This window comes from Bos indicus x Bos taurus, chromosome 27 (genome assembly GCF_003369695.1).
Source record: "Bos indicus x Bos taurus breed Angus x Brahman F1 hybrid chromosome 27, Bos_hybrid_MaternalHap_v2.0, whole genome shotgun sequence".
Lineage (NCBI taxonomy): Eukaryota > Metazoa > Chordata > Mammalia > Artiodactyla > Bovidae > Bos > Bos indicus x Bos taurus.
This window is the reverse complement of record NC_040102.1, coordinates 19,142,567-19,162,209: the sequence shown is the minus strand read 5'-3', so window position 1 is coordinate 19,162,209 and position 19,643 is coordinate 19,142,567. Positions and strand designations below refer to the sequence as shown.

At 39.8% G+C, this 19,643-nt stretch overlaps 1 protein-coding gene, 1 long non-coding RNA gene and 2 other non-coding genes across 4 annotated transcripts in view; 1 reads left to right on the top strand and 3 right to left on the bottom strand.

The window, feature by feature from the left end:
- The window catches only part of LOC113885088, a 50,297-nt gene that overhangs the window by 18,282 nt on the left and 12,372 nt on the right, over nt 1-19,643 (top strand). The gene's annotated exons all lie outside the window — the stretch shown is intronic.
- On the bottom strand, nt 947-14,907 carry FRG1 (FSHD region gene 1). The gene is made up of 9 exons (XM_027530252.1): nt 14,611-14,907; nt 10,277-10,347; nt 8,831-8,956; nt 7,572-7,629; nt 7,136-7,250; nt 5,433-5,537; nt 3,094-3,185; nt 2,283-2,393; nt 947-1,061 (listed from the first exon to the last, which is right to left on the bottom strand). Exons 1-9 carry the CDS (start codon nt 14,670-14,672, stop codon nt 1,025-1,027), a joined length of 777 nt encoding a protein of 258 aa, XP_027386053.1. The 5' UTR covers nt 14,673-14,907; the 3' UTR covers nt 947-1,024.
- LOC113885117 lies at nt 6,549-6,621 on the bottom strand. The gene has a single exon (XR_003509156.1). It is a non-coding gene; the product is annotated as a small nucleolar RNA U2-30 (small nucleolar RNA).
- LOC113885118 lies at nt 6,729-6,805 on the bottom strand. Its single transcript, XR_003509157.1, has one exon. It is a non-coding gene; the product is annotated as a small nucleolar RNA U2-19 (small nucleolar RNA).

Here is a 19,643-nt window from a genome sequence, read left to right as displayed (position 1 = left end):
TTGGTCATAGCTTTTCTTCCAAGGAGTAATTCACGGCTGCAGTCACCATCTGCAGTGATTTTGGAGCCCAAAAAAAGTCTGTCACTGTTAACACTGTTTCCCCATCTATTTGCCATGAAGTGATGGGACCAGATACCATGATCTTAGTTTTCTGAATGTTGAGCTTTAAGCCACCTTTTTCACTCTCCTCTTTCATTTTCATCAAGAGGCTCTTTAGTTCTTCTTTGCTTTCTGCCATAAGGGTGGTGTCATCTGCATATCTGAGGTTATTGATATTTCTTCTGGCAATCTTGATTCCAGCTTGTGCTTCATCCAGCCCAGCGTTTCAGCCCAGGAGATAGACTGGGCATAAAACTGCCTGGGCAAAGCAGACCTCAGCAATGCTTAGTGTCTGAACCTCTTTCATAGCTCCCTTTCCATCCCACAAGTGAGGATGAAAGCATTACATACATATTTGTTATGGCTAGACAATCCTAAGTATGGAATTTCCTCAATTTTACTCTTAGCCTCTGTTCTGAACCTACTTGCTCTTTTGTGATGTTTCCTGTTTTCACCCCACTGCTTAATGCAATTTCTTTCTCTCTGTCCAGCCCCCTCATCCTGTTATTTGCTTGGCTTGTGTATGATCTGGGCAGTTTCAGAGGTAGAATCAAAGCCTTGCTGATGGACTGGGAGTTTCTAACTTCCTTTTAAAGGCACTGCTCAGACACCTATTGTGTTAAGAAATGGAAAGTAAGACTGTAAAGCAGTAAGACAGCTTCCACAAACTGCACAAGAAATATTAGTTTCATACAGTAGAACCTCATCCTTTTGACAGGAAATCCAGAAAAGAAAAAAAATTCTGTGCCACTTTCCAAGTACCTCCATGGGGAAGCTCAATTAAACTTGATTAATCTTCGTTGAATCTAGCTACTGGTTCAGCAAGAATTACAAAACAGCCCAATAATTCTGTAAAAACATTGGTTTTATTATCCAAAAAAAAAAAAAAACCCACAAAAGGAGAAGACAGAAACAAAAATCCTGGTCATTTGCAGTATCTATCAGCTTTCAATTTGGCTCTCCTGTTTAAACAAAAAACAAATAATAAAAAAATTAATCTATGTGAAAACATGTCATATAGTGGTCACCTGCTACTAAAATCATAAACTTGTGTTCGGCAATTGTGCCCTCAGTTTCAGCTATTATATTACCATGCTGCTTATGGTAAAATATTTTAATTAAAATGTTTACTTCTCAATTTTATGTTTCATAATACATGGGATTTTATTCTTACAAAAAACACTTTTCCTAATCTTTAACTCATGTTGCCTAAGGGCTTTTAAAATCCATAACAGCAATTTTAATTGCCTCTGAATTTAAGCATGGCCTAAACTTTTATTTAATACGGTGGGAATGTTGTATTTTCATAACTGATACAGGTTACAGGACACAGACCTTATTCTGTTTCTTTCAATTCCATATCCTGATTACTTTAATTGACTATTCTTGATTGCCTAGAAATAGGTACGTTAATACGCTCAGCTGGAAATAATCATCATTTGCTGTCTTCAGGTAGTCACTTGATTGACTGGTTAACAGGAAATACCTGATAAAGCACTGTTATTATCAAGTAATCTAAAGAAATATCTTAAAGCTAACTTTGCAACATAGGACTTGAACAGTGGCAGAATACCAAATTCTCTTCTGATCTGGTGCTTACTTGATGTGTACTTGTAAGCTCACAGCTAAGCCTCTCCAACCATTTTACTAATGTTGGAAATCCAGGACACTACTTTCTTAAATAGGAACTAATAAACAAATATTAATAATGTGCTATGTTGAATATCCTGCACATGTATGAATTCAACTTAACAAAGTGCTTCAATTTTATCAAGTTTATACTTAGAAATTTTTAAGCTGACATTTATCTCATTTTTGGAAACCTCTAGTACTTTTAACAGAGCCCACTGAATTTTAAAATTAGTCAAACTACTTCTCTCTAGCCCTGGTTTTAACAGTTACAAAAAAGTCAATGGTAAATGAATTTATGAAGTAGTTTTCGTCAAACCTGAATTGCTTGTAACAAAATATATAAGCACTTGGAATCTGGCTATTTCCAAAAATTTTTTTTGGTGATCTTTTCCCAGACTTACAATGTCCCTTTTAAGGTAATACCACCACATTCAAAACTTAGAAATAAAGACAATTTTTTAAAATTACAGTAATTAAGAAAAGAACATGTGTTTATACACCACTTCTATTGGACACTGAAAATAGTTGGAAATGAATAAAAATTTACTTACCTGTCCAGAAGTGTTTCATGCAAGAATCCATCTTTCCGGGCCTTTTTTAGAATTTTACTGTCTTCTTTACTTATTTTAAGCTTGTGGTCTTGGAAGCTCTGGAATTTTTTTCTGTTAAGAAAATGCCTTTCTTGAAAAATGTCTCAAACTTTGATTATACATGTTTACTAACAAGCTTACTAATATTTAAGTTTTTCATTTACTAAAAAAACCCCTGTTTTTCTCAAATAATTTACAACTTTTCAACAACAAAAATGACCTTTCTACCCCACCATCAAGAAGGCAGTTGTCTGGGTAGCTCTACAAACTTAATTAACACTTGGGAGTGTTGGCTGGAGTCTCCTGTGTCCTGGCAACGTTTGACAGGCTTTATGTACTGACAGTGACAGCCACTCTACAGAGCAGGACTGTTGTTTAGTTGCTAAGTTGCATCTGACTCTTTGCGACCCCATGGATGGTAGCCCACCAGGCTCCTCTGTCCATGGGATTCTCTAGGCAAGAATACTGGAGTGGGTTGTCATGCCCTCCTCCAGGGGATCTTCCCCACCCAGGGACTGAACCTGCATCTCCTGCATGGCAGGCGGATTCTTTACCACTGAGCCACTGGGGAAGCCTTGAGCAGGGAGAACAGACCAATCCAGGTGACAGGAATGTTGAAACCTGAACCCTTACAAGAGGCATTCAGCTCAATGCCCTGTCCTAGAGTCTGTATTATGTTGTCTTTTCTTGTCTTTCAGGTCTTTTATTTTAGGTGTCTTGAGAAGCATGTCATTGCCAAACCTATGGTTCTAAAAGAAAAAAAAATACCTACACGTAATTGATTTCACACTGTTTGACATTTCCTTTGTCTTCTTCTGGAATATCATCTTTTTTCTTAGTTTCTCTTTCGGCACAGGATCTGATCTATATATTGGAGATGAGAATACAGAGGTTACACATTTATCTTCCCCTGCTCCACCTTATTACAAAAGAACATTCTAGATGATTTCTTATACAAAAGAAGAAAACAGCTTGGCAGTTAGATTCAGAAAAAAACAAGTTCTAGATATGTTTATATATATATGTAACTTACATAAATAATTGCTATTATATGTTTCCTTAGAGCCCTTACATGAGAAAAACTAAAGAGAAAATTACTTGAAAAGCATTTTACAGATCAGATATCACTATGCCAATTAGGCAATAATTTAACTAGTTTAATTTTGACTCCAAAACTAAATACAGTAGAATCAAATTATCCTGCTATTTAGTGCACACTTTATAACACTGAAAGTTTAAGACAGTAGCTGTTTTACTATGCACAGGCTTTTACCAAATGCTTCAAAGCTTTTGACATAACACAACTTATTTCTACCTAATTGGAATTTATCCCTCTTAAATCCTTTTACCTTCATAAGTTTTGACAGATACTATCACCTGCAATAGATTAACTGACACAGATATAACAATTAAGATCAACTGAGTAGGGCAAAGGGCTTCCCTGGTGGCTTAGATGGAGAAGACTGCCTGCAATGCAGGAGCCTGGGGTTCGATCCCTGGGTGGGGAAGATCCCGTGGAGAAGGGAATGGCTACCCACTCCAGTATTCTTGACTGGAGAATGGAGTGGGGCAGGAAGGGGATAGAATTCAGGGCCAAGGAACTGGCATCTGCAACCCAAAGGACCAACATCTTGAAAGTGATCTCTGTGGCTTAGAGCATGTTCCAAGACTGCTTTGAAAGTTGTAGGCAATAATAAGGCATGTGCGATTAATATGTGTGCAACCACTCTGGCTGGAGGAGTCCTCAAAGAGCTGTGGAAATCCTGTACTGCGACACTATACTGCCCTTGGCAGGAAGGGATGTGTTCTGGTATGTAAGGCCAGTCTATGAAGGTGGACGCTGACGCAGACAAGCAGAGCCTGCAATGTGGAAGGGAGGGTGGACCGAGTCCTGATTATCGCTGCTCAGAGGTTCCAGGTACCTGCCCAACCAAACAGACCCAGGGAAACCTGACAGGTACTTCATATAAAAACAGCTGCAACTGTTGATAAATACAGCATAATTTTTTTTCCTTCTGTAGTTGTGCAAAGTACTGCTCATAGAGTTGCACTGTTTGTCTTCAATAATCATACTTTTATAATGTAATCCAAGTAAACAATTTAAACATGATACAAAAAATTAAATATAATTAAAAATGAAATAAATAGGTGAGTGGGATCTTAGTTCTCTGACCAGGGATAGAACCCGTGCCCCTGCAGTGGAAGCCTGGAGTCTTAACCACCAGACCACCAGAGAATGCCCCGCCAGCATTTTTCTAGTGACTTGCTTTCGGAGAAGCAATGTGCTGTGGAATGTAACTTCTAGGGTCAGTTGGGCCTGGATATGCATTCTGTCTCCAGTTTCGCTGTGTGACTTCGTGCAGTGACTGATCAAAACAGTGAGGATTTAAGGATGGTTATAGGCTGTTCCTCCCCTGGACAGTTAAAAGATAATAGTAACTATCTTATAGGAACACTAAAGACAATCATGCATGTGCCTAGAGCTATTTGCTTTAGTTTTATGTATTGAATAATTGAAAAATATTATGACTAACACTTTTAAAAATTACAACAAAAGAAGGTTTTAGATTTAAATTTTTTTTGGATATTTTTAGCAGCAAAAATGGCTTTTGAGAAAACTATGGAAGATATACTAAAACTTCTAATTTCTGAGTTATCTAGAATGGTATTTCTTTCTCCATCAATCAACTTCAAATGATGAAAGGAAGAGTTACTGGTATTAACATTCTTGTTTCAAAAGATTAGCGATATCTTTGAGGTTAAAAAGAATACTGTAAGACTGTAAAACTGAAGATTATGAGAACTGAGAATATTTAAAAAGTAGAATCAAATATATGACACAGAATTTAAAACAAAATGTATACACATACTTGATAGATGCATTTAAGTTATGCTGATAGAGAAAATGTAACGCGGATTTTTATGCTTTATTTATAAGAATTAGGCCACTTTAAAAAAGGCTTTTTTTCATTTCTTTCTGCCTTCCACCATGGCCCTCACTAATTAATGCATTACACACAGTGAGTGTGGATCAGACTGCAACATTTTAAACAGACGTAGTCACACCATATATGTGACGTGAATTAGTCTATAGAAAATTCTCATGATTACCTTTATCATTTCTTCTTCTCCTGCCGTTTTACTTTTTGCTTCTATATCACCTGCTTCATTGCATCTAATAAAACAGCTATTGGAGGCCAGTAAAGCCATTTTCCCCTAAATGAAACAAAATAAGAAGTAAGTTATAAGAATATCTGCAAAAAGATTCTTAAGTCTTGAGATTGAACTGATTCCTTCCCGAATCTAAAAGGAATCAGGAACAAGAATGTGAAGAAAACCTAGAAAAAAACACAAAGAAAAGCAAATCAGAATCATTTATAATCTTACTACTCAAAGATAATCACATTAAATACTTTTAATTTATTCTATTAGTAGGTTTAGTAGGACTAAATTCTAACTATATGGAATAGAATTATTTCCTTTGGTCTCTAAGATTTACTGGGATATAATTGATTTAGTCAGTTTTTTTTTTTTTTTAATTAGCTTTAAAGAAAAAAAAATATAATGTATTTTACTCAAATAGTAATACTTTAAGATTTTACTCCATAATTAGAAAATATAAAAAAAATAATAGTTGAAGTATAATCAATTATACTTCAATAACATTAAAAAAAAAAGAAATGCAGAAAAAGAATAGAAAAGCTAGCCGTCGATGCCTCTGAATTTATTGCTCAGAACTTTTAAGAATCAATGTGTGAGGGACTTTTGGGTGTAGGAAGAATTTAATTATCTATCATAACCAGTGACCAAAGTGCTAATAACATGAGTTTGATTTAATTTCTTATTTGAGGGAGTGAGGGCTGAGTTTCCTGTCATCTGCATGACTCTTGGTAAGCTGGGATGTGGCTGTGATTTAGTCCAAGGTGATTTAAATCTGTGCTGCTGATTTTTCTGCTGAGTCCCTTTTCTGCGTTAAAGTTTTACTTGTTACACCAGGGACTTTTAAGTCTTTCTTTAAAATTTTAAAACTTAGTGTCTTCCCCCAAAATAAAGTGAAATGAAAATCCCTAAAATTCTGTATGATGGTAGTGTCTGAGTCATCATATTGCCTTATGATATGCTGGCCTTTTCTGTTGATATAATGAGAAATAGCTATTCAGTTTCTTTGCCAATTAAAAATTTTTTTTTTTTTTTGGTTTTTGCTACTGAATGTTTTTTTTAAAATTCTGAGCTCAGATCAAGTGTAGAAACCTTCACAGTTATAAAGGTCCATAGTAATAAAACCTTTTCATCATTGCTCAGAACTGATCAGCCTTTAATACACACAACTCACCCATCAATAAAGTCCTCAGTTATCTGCTGTCACCTTTACACACACACACACACTTTATTTTAAATTCTTTAGCTTCTCAGAACTACAGAGATCATGTATCAGGTAGACTAAAAGGTCTGATGCTCAGATTTGGCTATTTTCATCACTGATCCACTTCTGTAAGAGCAGATCTCAGAGACTTGAATGAGTTTCTTATATATTTTGGACATTAACGCTTTAACAGATATCTAGCTTGTAAGTACTTTTCCCCAGTCCACAGCATGTCTTTTCACTCTGTTGATTGTTGTGTTTTTTTTTCCTGTGTTGCACTATATTTTGAGATCTTTTGAAGGTTATAAATTCATGTTAGTTTTTAAAAATTTAATGCATTATATTATTGCACTCTACTTTTTTTTTCCCCTCAAAATATGCTCTCGTTGACTGTTAGAGACTTTCTCTTACACTGAGAAGGAGCTTGTAAACAAAAAATAATAGTACTTACATCTTGAAAGACGGGTTCCCACTGCTCTCTAGGTCCAATTGCATCTGAACGCCCAACAACAAGTCCGTCTGAATTTATACCAAGGTATTTCCCATAGCCAGATTTCAGGGCAATTCTTCAGATTAATAAAATTGTTTAATGTTAAAAACTGAGAGAAATTTAAATGTGGAACATAAAAACATGTGTATAAAATTCAGATTAACCACAGTTCCAATGTTCAAAAGCCATGTGTGGCAAGTGGCTACCATACTGGACAATGTGGTTCTGTGCATACAGGTTAATATTCTACTTTTTAAGTACAACTACTATATAATACATTATGCAGCATTTTCCCAAATTCATTATTCTTCAAAAACACCACTTTTAATGGATATATTCTATTATAATGTATCATGTTGTATTACAGTGTATTAATTATAGTTCAACTCAAGCTTACCTGGAATCAGACAATTTGACAGCTGTAAACTGCTCTGGAGGACTAGGGCCCTCATCAACTACGAGAGAAAACATTTTGAAGTAAATATGACATTTCTTATAAATATACATGTAAAAATACTCTTTAGCTTAAAAATAGGTAGCTCTTTCTCTTTTAAAAACAAATGTAAGAATATTATATAATTATAATACAGTATTCTGGTGGTTCAGACAGTGAAGAACCCACCTGCCAACAAAGCAGATGTGGGTTCAATCCCTGGGTTGGGAAGATCCCTTGGAGTAGGAAAAGGCAACCCACTCTAGTATTCTTGCCTGCAGAATCCCATGGACAGAGGAGCCTGGCGGGCTACAGTCCACAGGGTCACAAAGAGTCAGACATGACTGAATAACTTAACACATGACATAGAATTCATAGTATCAAGAGTTACTTTATCTTCAAATGTAGCTCTGTTAACATCTTGATTCTAGATCATCAAGACTCACTTTGGACTTCTGACCTCTACAGTTGTGTGATAATAAATTTGTGTTATTTTAAGCCAAAAAAAAAAGAGAGAGAAAGAATACTTTATCTTCTATATGTAAAACTAAACTTTAGTTTTGTTAGAAAGTCTCTAACAGTCAATGAGAACATATGTTAAAAAAAAACAAAAAAACTAAAGTTTAGTTTTACATATCTAATGAGATAGGTCAGCATGATGCTTATTTATTTAGTTACTTCCAAGATACTATCTCTTTGTGTTTTAAAATGCAGTCAGCACAAATAAGCACTTAATGTTTAAAAAACTAAAATGCTTTAATTTATTCAAGGGATGACCATTTGGACAAAAAGCTCTTAGTAATTTCCTAATTACTTCATGTCTCATTAGTGCTTCTTCCCATGGGCTAAAAGAAAAGAGAAAACTTCAGATTAACAGTGCCCCGGGTTAGCTGTGGCAAAAGGTCTAAAGAGTAAAGGAATTCAAACTTTTGACTCATCTAGGTTTTCTTTTTCTTTCCTTTTATTATTTCAATTATTCACATTAGTTTGATTGCCATGGATACCCTTTTGGAACTTACAGAATGTTTTCAAATGCTTACACTGGAAAGAGGGAGTTGCCAATAATGTAACTAGTGAGGAAGGAAAAAAGTGGAAGAGTCAAGTCAATGGATTCACTCCTCTGGCATATATTTGCTATTAGAATTTAGCCTAAGTGAATGAACGCCATAAAATATTAACTTCAAGTGGCCTTTTCCATCCCATTGCCTCTACCAGACACAAACCTTCTTTATGTGGAGCTCCCAGGGTAAAGAGTCCATTGTCGAGTGCGTGTATGTAGGTTCCTTTATCCATTTCAATTGCTATGGTTCCTGAAATCTCACCAAAGTTCGTGACTGTCCACCAGATTCCTAAAAGATAAAATCAGTCATTTAAATTTACATTTTGTATTTCTGACAGGAGGTTCTTACTTGCTGCTGTTGTCATTATAACTTATTAACTTTTTTTTGTTTTTAATTTTGCAGTTCTAGAGTAGTTGAATTCAGAGAGATAAAAAACAGGATGGTGGTTGCTAGGGACTAGAGGAGAGTGAGGTATGGGCATTTATAGTTTAATGGGTGAAAAGTTTCAGTTTTGTAAGATAAAAAAAATTCATCTTGAAGATGGATGGTGGTGATGGCTGCACAGTAGTGGGTATGCACTTAATGACACTGAACTGTACACTTAAAAACGGCTAAAGCAATGGATTTTATGTTAGGTATATTATACTACAATTCAGATAATTTAGTGAGAGGTTTGCAAGATAATTTGAGTTTTTTCTGACTTATAATTGTTTCAGTACAAAAAAAATGTTTTACTCAGAATCATTATCAACATCCTATGATCATTCATTCTTTATTAAAAAGGTAGTAGTTAGTGATAGAAAATAATTTGTATTTTATATGTTCTGTGCTATACTGACCAAGTACACTTCATGTTGATTCTCCCCACATGACTTAGTTTCTAAATTCAATACAGTCAATTCAATACAGTCAATCCAACAGGATTTACTGTAGAAAGCAATACATTGATTATAAAATTTATATGGAAATACAAAGGATCTACAAGAGTTTAAAGAAGTACAGACGTATAAAGCTGGGAGATACACACCACCTGATTTCAAGACTTTATGAAATGACAGTAATCAAGACAAATATATAAACAGAACAACAGACAATAGACAAACCACTGGAACAGAGTCCAGAAGAAGACTAACACATATAAAGTCAACTGATCTTTGACAAAGACAGCAAAGCACTTTAATGGGAAAGAAAGTCTATTCATCAACAGTGCTAGGACAACTGCATATCAATATGACAAAAAGAGAGAAAATAATTTGTAAAATACATTTGGTTAAATGATATTTATAAGCATCAGGCCTTTAAAATGATATATCAGAATCTCTGGGCTATTAAGTAGTCTAACAATGGCACCTATTAAGTCGGAGCCCTAAGTTTCCTCTCTCCTGTGCTTTGTTCTGATGATGAAGAATAGGCATCAGACATCGACTGTGCTAGAACATAAAAGCAACCTATAACTCCAATATTTGAGCACTTTTAAGACAAACGTGAGTTGGCCATAAATTCCTTCCACTTTCTTTTTACTACTTATCCCTACTAGGAAAATATTTTTAAGGGGATCTCGACCAGTGCTAACTTTTCTCAGAATGAAGTAATAGAAAATTGACTCACCAACAATATCAAGCTGAGTTTCTTCATCTTCTTCTCTTTTTCTCTTCTTCTCTTTGCTCTTTTTCTTCTTACTACAGGAGATAATTTATATAGATGAGTTTAGATATATTGATTTGCATACTAAATGTAAGACGGAATCTTAGAAGACTCTTCTAAGATATACACTAATATATAAATTACTGATCTACAACAACGTAACTTGATATACCCTCTTACTTCTAACACAGAGAAGTTACTTCTGATCCTGTTCATATTGTGTTACAGTTAAAGAAAACAGACTCAGGAGCCAGACTGCCTTTTAGAATCATGATTCTGTCATTTCTTAGCTCTGTGATTTTTTTGGAGAATTTACTTAATCTGTCAATTTCCCCACCTATACAAATGAGGATAACAATTTAATCCAACTCTTACTGTAAGGATTAGGAGTTAAGGCATGATCTTCATACATTACTTGTGAAAATGTAAAATGATGCAACCAGAAGAGTTTGGAGTTCTTGAAAAGTTAAACACGGAATTAGGTTTATGGAAACCACAGGATCTAACGATTCTCCTCCTAGGTTTACACCCAAGAGAAATGAAAACATAGGTCTGCACAGAAACTTGCATAAGAATATTCATAGCAGCATTATTCATAAGAGTCCCAAAATGGAAACCCAAATGTCCATCAACTAATGAATGGATAAACAAAATGTGTTATGTCCATACAATGGAGCACTGGTGGTAGTTTAGCCACTCAGGCGTGTCTGACTATGTGCAACCCCATGGACTGTGGCCCACCAAGCTACTCTGTCCATGGCATTTCCCAGGCAAGAATACTGGAGTGGGCTGCCATTTCCTTCTCCAGGGGACCTTCCTCACCCAGGGATCAAATCTGCGTCTCCTGCATTGGCAGGCAGATTCTTTACCACTGAGTGACCTTCAGTTCAGTTCAGTTCAGTCACTAAGTCGTGTCCAACTCTTTGCGACCCCATGAACCCCAGCACGCCAGGCCTCCCTGTCCATCATCAACTCCTGGAGTTCACTCAAACTCACGTCCATTGACTCGGTGATGCCATCCAATCATCTCATCCTCTGCTGTCCCCTTCTCCTCCTGCCCCCAATCCCTCCCAGCATCAGGATTTTTTCCAATGAGTCAGCTCTTCGCATGAGGTGGCCAAAGTACTGGAGTTTCAGATTTAGCATCAGTCCTTCCAATGAACACCCAGGACTGATCTCCTTTAGAATGGACTGGTTGGATCTCCTTGCAGTCCAAGGGACTCTCAAGAGTCTCCTCCAACACCACAGTTCAAAAGCGTCAATTCTTTAGTGCTCAGCTTTCTTAATAGTCCAACTCTCACATCCATACATGACCACCGAAAAAACCATAGCCTTGACTGGACGGACCTTGGTTGACAAAATAATGTCTCTGCTTTTTAATATGCTATCTAGATTGGTCATAACTTTCCTTTCAAGGAGTAAGCATCTTTTAATTTCATGGCTGCAATCACCATCTGCAGTGATTTTGGAGCCCCCCAAAATAAAGTCAGCCACTGTCTCTACTGTTTGCCCATCTATTTGCCATGAAGTGATGGGACCAGATGCCATGATCTTAGTTTTCTGAATGTTGAGCTTTAAGCCAACTTTTTCACTCTCTTCTTTCACTTTCATCAAGAGACTTTTTAGTTCCTCTTCACTTTCTGCCATAAGGGTGGTGTCATCTGCATATCTGAGGTTATTGATGTTTCTCCCGGCAATCTTGATTCCAGCTTGTGCTTCATCCAGCCCAGCATTTCTCATGATGTAGTCTGCATATAAATTAAATAAGCAGGGTGACAATATACAGCCTTGACGTACTCCTTTTCCTATTTGGAACCAGTCTCTTGTTCCATGTCCATTTCTAACTGTTGTTTCCTGACCTGCATACAGATTTCTAAGGAGGCAGGTCAGGTGGTCTGGTATTCCCATCTCCTTCAGAATGTTCCACAGTTTATTGTGATCCACACAATCAAAGGCTTTGGCATAGTCAATAAAGCAGAAATAGATGTTTTTCTGGAACTCTCTTGCTTTTTTCATGATCCAGCGGATGTTGGCAATTTGATCTCTGGTTCCTCTGCCTTTTCTAAAACCAGCTTGAACATCTGGAAGTTCACAGTTCACATATTGCTGAAGCCTGGCTTGGAGAATTTTGAGCATTACTTTACTAGCATGTGAGATGAGTGCAATTGTGCGGTAGTTTGAGCATTCTTTGGCATTGCCTTTCTTTGGGATTGGAATGAAAACTGACCTTTTCCAATCCTGTGGCCACTGCTGAGTCTTCTAAATTTGCTAACATACTGAGTGCAGCGCTTTCACAGCATCATCTTTTAGGATCTGAAACAGCTCAACTGCAATTTTATCACTTCCACTAGCTTTGTTTGTAGTGATGCTTTCTAAGGTCCACTTGACTTCGCATTCCAGGATGTCTGGCTCTAGGTGAGTGATCACACCATGATTATCTGGGTCGTAAAGATCTTTTTTGCATAGTTCTTCTGTGTATTCTTGCCTTCTCTTCTTAATATCTTATGCTTCTGTTAGGTCCGTACCATTTCTGTCCTTTATTGAGCCCATCTTTGCATGAAATGTTCCCTTGGTATCTCTAATTTTCTTGAAGAGATTTCTAGTCTTTCCAGACCTGGGAAGCCCTTAATGGAATATTATTCAGCCATAAAAGGAATGAGTACTGATACAACATAGATGAATCTTGAGAATGTTATCCTAAGTAAAAGAAGCCAGATACAAAATGCTGCATATTTTATCATTCAGTTGTTCAGTTGTGTCCTAGCCTGCATATTGTATGATTCCATTTATATGGAATGTTTATGATGCAAACTGATACAGACAAAAGGTGGATTAGTGGTTGCCAGGGATTAGGGGATGAGCAGAACGTGGCTGCTGCTGCTGCTGCTAAGTCACTTCAGTTGTGTCCGACTCTGTGCGACCCCGCAGACGGCAGCCCACCAGGCTCCCCCGTCCCTGGGATTCTCCAGGCAAGAACACTGGAGTGGGTTGCCATTTCCTTCTCCAATGCACGAAAGTGAAAAGTGAAAGGGAAGTTGCTCAGTCGTGTCCAACTCTTTGCGACTCCATGGACTGCAGCCCACCAGGCTCCTCTGTCCATGGGATTTTCCAGGCAAGAGTACTGGAGTGGGGTGCCATTGCCTTCTCTGGAGCAGAACGTGGAGTGACTGCTAAATGATGGTGGGGCTTCCTTGTGAGAGGATGAAAATGTTCAGCAATTCAACAGTGCTGAGCCTTGTGAATATACTAAAAACCACTGAATTCTACTTTAAAAGGGCGAATTTTATAGTATATGTAGTATATCTCAACAATAAAAAGCCCAAGAATGACTTTTAAAAAAGTTAATAGGTATTGCTTAGAACAGTTCTTGGCACATATGAAATGCTACATGTGTGTTAATTATATTGACAGTTATAATGACTATAAGACACACTTGTTTGTATTTTCATCACAAAATAAGCTTTCACAAGCTAACTCTCTCCTCCCTATGAATCAGACAGTAACAGTTTCGTATGTATTCAGGATAAATTCTTAATCCCAGACTCCTAGGCAGAGTTCTTGAGAGTCGTGGCTTCAGTTTGCTTCTTGACACTTTCTTTCCATCCCATCTAAAAGTACCTAAAACTCTTATCACTGAGACCAGGATGAAATGCTCAGCATTTGTGTAAATGATCAACCCTGAGAAAATCTACTAGTTAAAAAAAAGGTGTAGGTATGAGTGGCCAGATATCTTTTCCTAAAAAATCTCATAAATCACCAGGGTAACTTCTTTCTTGCATTTGGCTCTACTTATTTACTGTACACGTCACCTCGTTTAACCCTCAAAACAACCCTTTTCGAGCATCACTAATCCCCCCAAGAGGAATCTCAAAGATACTAAGGAACCTGCCACAAGATTAGTAATTGGTGGAGTCCAGATTCGAACCCATAGCCTTTTCAAAATCCGTATCTGCATAGTGCATTAAAATTAATTTTTTTTAAAGGTGGCAGGGAGGCAATGATGAAAACAGTTATCCCTAATAAAAGAAGTTACTTTTATAACCCATACGATCATACTAACACAGCCCTACCAAGCATAGATCTGGAGGTGGGGGTTCATGAAGGGAAATCCAACCTTGTGGCTCCTGGTCCCCCAGGTGGGCGCTGACATCTGAGGATCACGGCAAGAGGCCAGGCCCAAGGACTGGGAGCCTGAATGACAGCTGCCAGCGGCCCCAGGACACTCGCCCCAGGGAGGGGAAGGCCGAGCGGCGTCAAGAAAGAGGGCGAGAATCTCCCACGCAAACCCGCGTCCTTACCTCTTGGCCTTGGTTCCCTTGAGCACGAGTTTGGTGGACTTCACATAGGAGTACTCGGCCATGGTCGTGGCAAAAGACGTGAAGCGGAGCAGGAGCGGGCGACGGAGGCACAAAAGTGAAGCCCAAGCTCCCCGAAAACGTACGCTCCAGCAGAGAGGGCGCGTCTCCCCCCGGCCCCTGGCCTTTTTTCACCCCAACGTCAAGTCCCAAATAGAGTTCCACTTCCTGTTTACAGACTGGGTACGGCATCCGCAGAGGGCCGAAATAGACCCGCGTTTCTTTTTTTTGTCTGCGCCCTGAGAACGGGCTTTTCCGAATGCGGAAGCCGGGGAGACGCGCCCTCTGGTGGACTCGGCGGGTCTCGCAGCCGAGCTGGGCTACTGGAGCCGCTCTGGAGAGAGTCCGCCTGCGAGGTCTTGGGAGGAGGCGGTAATTAGCTCAGGGATGCTTTGACTCAAATCAACCCTCCCAAAGCCGCTCCATGGACTGGTTCTGACTGCACGCCCGCAGCCAAGGGCTGGGCCCGCGTGTGCAGCGGAGGCGTTGACTAACACAGGGCGCATTGTTTGGCCTTGGGCGACTTCACAAGCCGTCTCAATTCCGTAAACATTTATTGTACTGTTCGTACTTACGGAGACTCGAGTAATGCAGAGGAAACAAACAGGGAATAAAATAAAAGACAATTAAGTGCCAACGTTTGGGCGGAAGATTTCACTAGCGCTGCAGGATTTTGGGTGGAGATGGGCAGGCGGGTGACAGGGAAAGCTAATGCATCAGAGAGGTTTTTCTCCGTATAGGGTGGATCTTAAGAGGCTTCCACAGCTTCAGTCCCTGCTCCCATCTCTTCAACAGTTTTATAATCTACTTCCCTGATTCCATCGTCTCTCCCTTCCAAACCATCTACTGTAGTGCCGAGTGATCTCTCTAAAGAAACAGCTGATCATTATCCCCCTTGTTTTCCTTGAGTCTCTAAGTCCTATCCCACTCTGTGACCCCATGTCCTGTGGAACCCCAGGCTCCTCTGTCCTCCACTATCTCCCGGAGTTTGCTCAAATTCATGTCCATTGAGTCACTGATGCTATCTAACCATCTCATCCTCTGTCGTCCCCTTTTCCTCTTGGCCTCAATCTTTTCCAGCTTCAGGGTCTTTTCTAGTGAGTCGGCTCTTTGCATCAGGTGGCCAATGTATTGAGGCTTCAGCTTCAGCAACAGTCCTTCCAATGAATATCCAGGGTTGATTTCCTTTAGGATTGACTGGTTTGATCTCCTTGCAGTCCAAGGGACTCTCAAGAGTCTTCTCCAACACCATGGTTTGAAAGCATCAGTTCTTCAGTGTTCAGCCTTCTTTATGGTCCAACTCTCACATCCGTGCATGACTATTGGAAAAACCACAGCTTTGACTATACAGACATTTGTCAGCAAAGTGATATCTCTGCCTTTTTAATACGCTGTCTAGGTTTGTCATAGCTTTTCTTCCAAGGAGCAAGGGTCTTGTAATTTCGTGGCTGCAGTCACCATCTGTAGTGATTTTGGAGCCTGAGAAAATAAAATTTGTCACTGCTTCCCTTTTTTTCCCCTTCTATTTTGCACTGGGGAAGGAAATGGCAGCCTACTCCGGTATTCTTTCCTGGAGAACCCCACGGACAGTATGAAAAGCCATTATCCCTAAAGTCTATTAAAGGGAGGCCTCCTGGTTTCGGGAGGGAGAATCCTAGTGCACGTAGTGAACTGGTGATCTTGGCCTCCTTCCCACCCCGGAACCCATGCTGCCTTAACCCCAGCCGCACAGCCTGACTGGAAATGCTTGAAAGCTCTGCCTTTACTTGTCCTGTCTAGAATGCTGCTCTAGCTGCTTACCCACCCTCTTTGTGTGGGCCTTGCCCCCTCCTTTTCAGCCTTTAAAACAAGTTCAGGCTTATTTCTTCCAAAAAGCCATCTTTGAGTAACTTCCTGTGTCTCCCCAAAGAGCCTTCATTTCTCATCCTAAAGCTTTACTGTGTGCTTTTTAAAGCACAGGAGCCGTGTGCTTATTTATACTTGTCTCATCTACACCCACACCCAATGTCTGCTTCACAATAGACCGTGCCTAAACATCAGTTAAAATATTAAGATTCCAAAGCCTGGGGTACGATAATGAAGGGAGTGGAACAGAGTGTGACTTGACTAGGTTGAGTTGCGATAGAAAAACAGAAGTAGACATGTTGGATGGGTAAGGAATAGCAGACCTTTGGATATTAGTTCCTTATTTATTTACCAGCTGTGTCTGCAACTTGGTGTCTCCTACACCGCCTAGTGGTAGGAAAATACAAAAGATGTTTTGACTCAGGGCCTAATCTTAAGGGCCTTTATCTAAGTAAATAATGTGTAGCGAGAGGCGGTTTAACATATAATTAAGAGTATAGGGCTTCCCTGGTGGCTCAGTGGTAAAGAATCCACCTGCCAGTGCAGGAGACACAGGTTCGATCTCTGGTCTGGGAAAATCCCACAACTGCCTGCAGAGCAGCTAAACCATGTGCCACAATTACGGAGCCTGTGCTCTAGAACCCATGTTTTGCAACAAGAGAAGCCACCGCCTGCAAAACTGCAACAAAGAGGAGCCGCCACTCGCTACAACTGGAGAAAGCCTGTGTGCAGCAAGGAAGACCAAGCACAGACCGCACCCCCCGCTCCCCACCCCGAAAAAAAATGAGTGTAGCTGCTTGAGACAGACTGCTGTGGTAGACAAACCTTGCTGTCTTTTTGAGTTTGATGACTTTGTAAAGTTGTGTGTGTGTGTGAAAGTCAGTCGGGTCTGACTCTATGTGACCCCATGGACTGTAGCCCTTCAGGCTCCTCTGTCCTTGGAATACTGTCCAGGCAAGAATACTGGAGTGGGTTGCCATGCCCTTCTCCAGGGGATCTTCCCTACCCAGGGATCAAACCCAGGTCTCCCTCATTTGTAAGTTATATAACTTCCATGTAACTGTGTTTCTCCAGCTGTAAAATGGGATATCTCCTAGGGTAATGATGAATATTGAGAGTTAATATAGGAAAAGACTTTTAAAATTTCTGATAAGTTGTGCATCATAAATGTTAGCTATTATTATTAGCTATCAAAGTGCCCTGAGAAAGATATAAATGAAATGTTGTAGCAAGCTATTATCTCTTGTCTTCCAGGTCTGAGGTGATATTTCATTGTGGTTTGATTTGCATTTCCCTAATAATTAGTGACATTGAGTGTCTTTTCATGTACCTGTTGACCTTTGGAAAGATATCTATTCAGTTCCTTTGACCATTTAAAATAGCTTTTTCTATTGAATTTCTTATATATTTTGGATATTAATCCCTTATCAGATGTATGATTTGCAAATGTTTTCTCCATTTCTGTAGACTGCCTTTTTATTTCTGGTTGTTTCTTTCGACTTCCCTGGTGGCTCAGATGGTAAAGTGTCTGTCTACAATGCAGGAGACCCGGGTTCAATCCTTGGGTCTGGAAGATCCCCTGGAGAAGGAAATGGCAACCCACTCCAGTATTCTTGTATGGAAAATCCCATGGATGGAGAAGCCTGGTTGGCTACTGTCCATGGGGTCACAAAGAGTTGGACACGACTGAGTGACTTCACTATCTATCTATCACTGTCTTTGCTGTGACCAACTTTTTAAAAGGTTTGTTGTAGTCTCAGCCATTAGCACCACCTTGTGGACAAATAAGAAATGGCTACATTTTGCTCAAGTAGCATCAGTTCAGTTCGGTTCATGGCACCCCACTCCATTACTCTTGCCTGGAAAATCCCATGGACAGAGGAGCCTGGTAGGCTGCAGTCCATGCTAAGGGTCGAACACGACTGAGCGACTTCACTTTCACTTTTCACTTTCATGCATTGGAGAAGGAAATGGCAACCCACTCCAGTGATCTTGCCTGGAGAATCCCAGGGATGGGGGAGCCTGGTGGGCTGTAGTTTATGGGGTCGCCCAGAGTCGGACACGACTGAAGTGACTTAGCAGCAGCAGCAGCAGTCACTCAATTGTGTCCGACTCTTTGCGACCCCATGGACTGCAGGACATCAGGCTTCCTTGTCCATCACCAACTCCTGGAGCTTACTCAAACTCATGTCCGTCAAATCGGTGATGCCATCCAACGATTTCATCCTTTGTCAGGCAGCATCAGATCAGATCAGATCAGATCAGTTGCTCAGTCGTGTCCGACTCCTTGCGACCTCATGAACTGCAGCACGCCAGGCCTCCCTGTCCATCACCAACTCCCGGAGTTCACTCAGACTCACGACCATCGAGTCAGTGATGCCATCCAGCCATCTCATCCTCTGTCGTCCCCTTCTCCTCTTGCCCCCAATCCCTCCCAGCATCAGAGTCTTTTCCAATGAGTCAACTCTTCACATGAGGTGGCCAAAGTACTGGAGTTTCAGCTTTAGCATCATTCCTTCCAAAGAAATCCCAGGGCTAATCTCCTTCAGAATGGACTGGTTGGATCTCCTTGCAGTCCAAGGGACTCTCAAGAGTGTTCTCCAACACCACAGTTGAAAAGCATCAATTCTTCGGCACTCAGCCTTCTTCACAGTCCAACTCTCACATCCATATATGACCACAGGAAAAACCATAGCCTTGACTAGATGAACCTTTGTTGTCAAAGTAATGTCTCTGCTTTTGAATATGCTATCTAGGTTGGTCATAACTTTCCTTCCAAGGAGTAAGCGTCTTTTAATTTCATGGCTGCAGTCACCATCTGTAGTGATTTTGGAGCCCAGAAAAATAAAGTCTGACACTGTTTCCACTGTTTCCCCATCTATTTCCCATGAAGTGATGGGACCGGATGCCATGATCTTCGTTTTCTGAATGTTGAGCTTTAAGCCAACTTTTTCACTCTCGACTTTCACCTTCATCCTCAGGCAGCATCAGGTTATGAAAAAATATCCAGTCTGAACTATCAGGAAAGCTTAGTCCCAACCGACAGCACCACCTTGTGGACAACTAAGAAAATGGCTGCATTTTGCTCAAGTAGCTTCTGGTTGTCTGAAAAGTACCCATACCCAAATGAA

Bases quoted from the DNA above. Each gene is read 5' to 3' on its own strand.
- FRG1 (XM_027530252.1), bottom strand. From the start codon at position 14,672: ATGGCCGAGTACTCCTATGTGAAGTCCACCAAACTCGTGCTCAAGGGA. The intron at 7,630-8,830 runs GTTTGTGTCTGG...TTTCTCTCGTAG, and splicing joins GGGAGCTCCACATAAAGAAG to TTGATGAGGGCCCTAGTCCT. The intron at 2,394-3,093 runs GTAGGTATTTTT...TTTTCTTAACAG, and splicing joins CAGTGTGAAATCAATTACGT to AAAAAAATTCCAGAGCTTCC.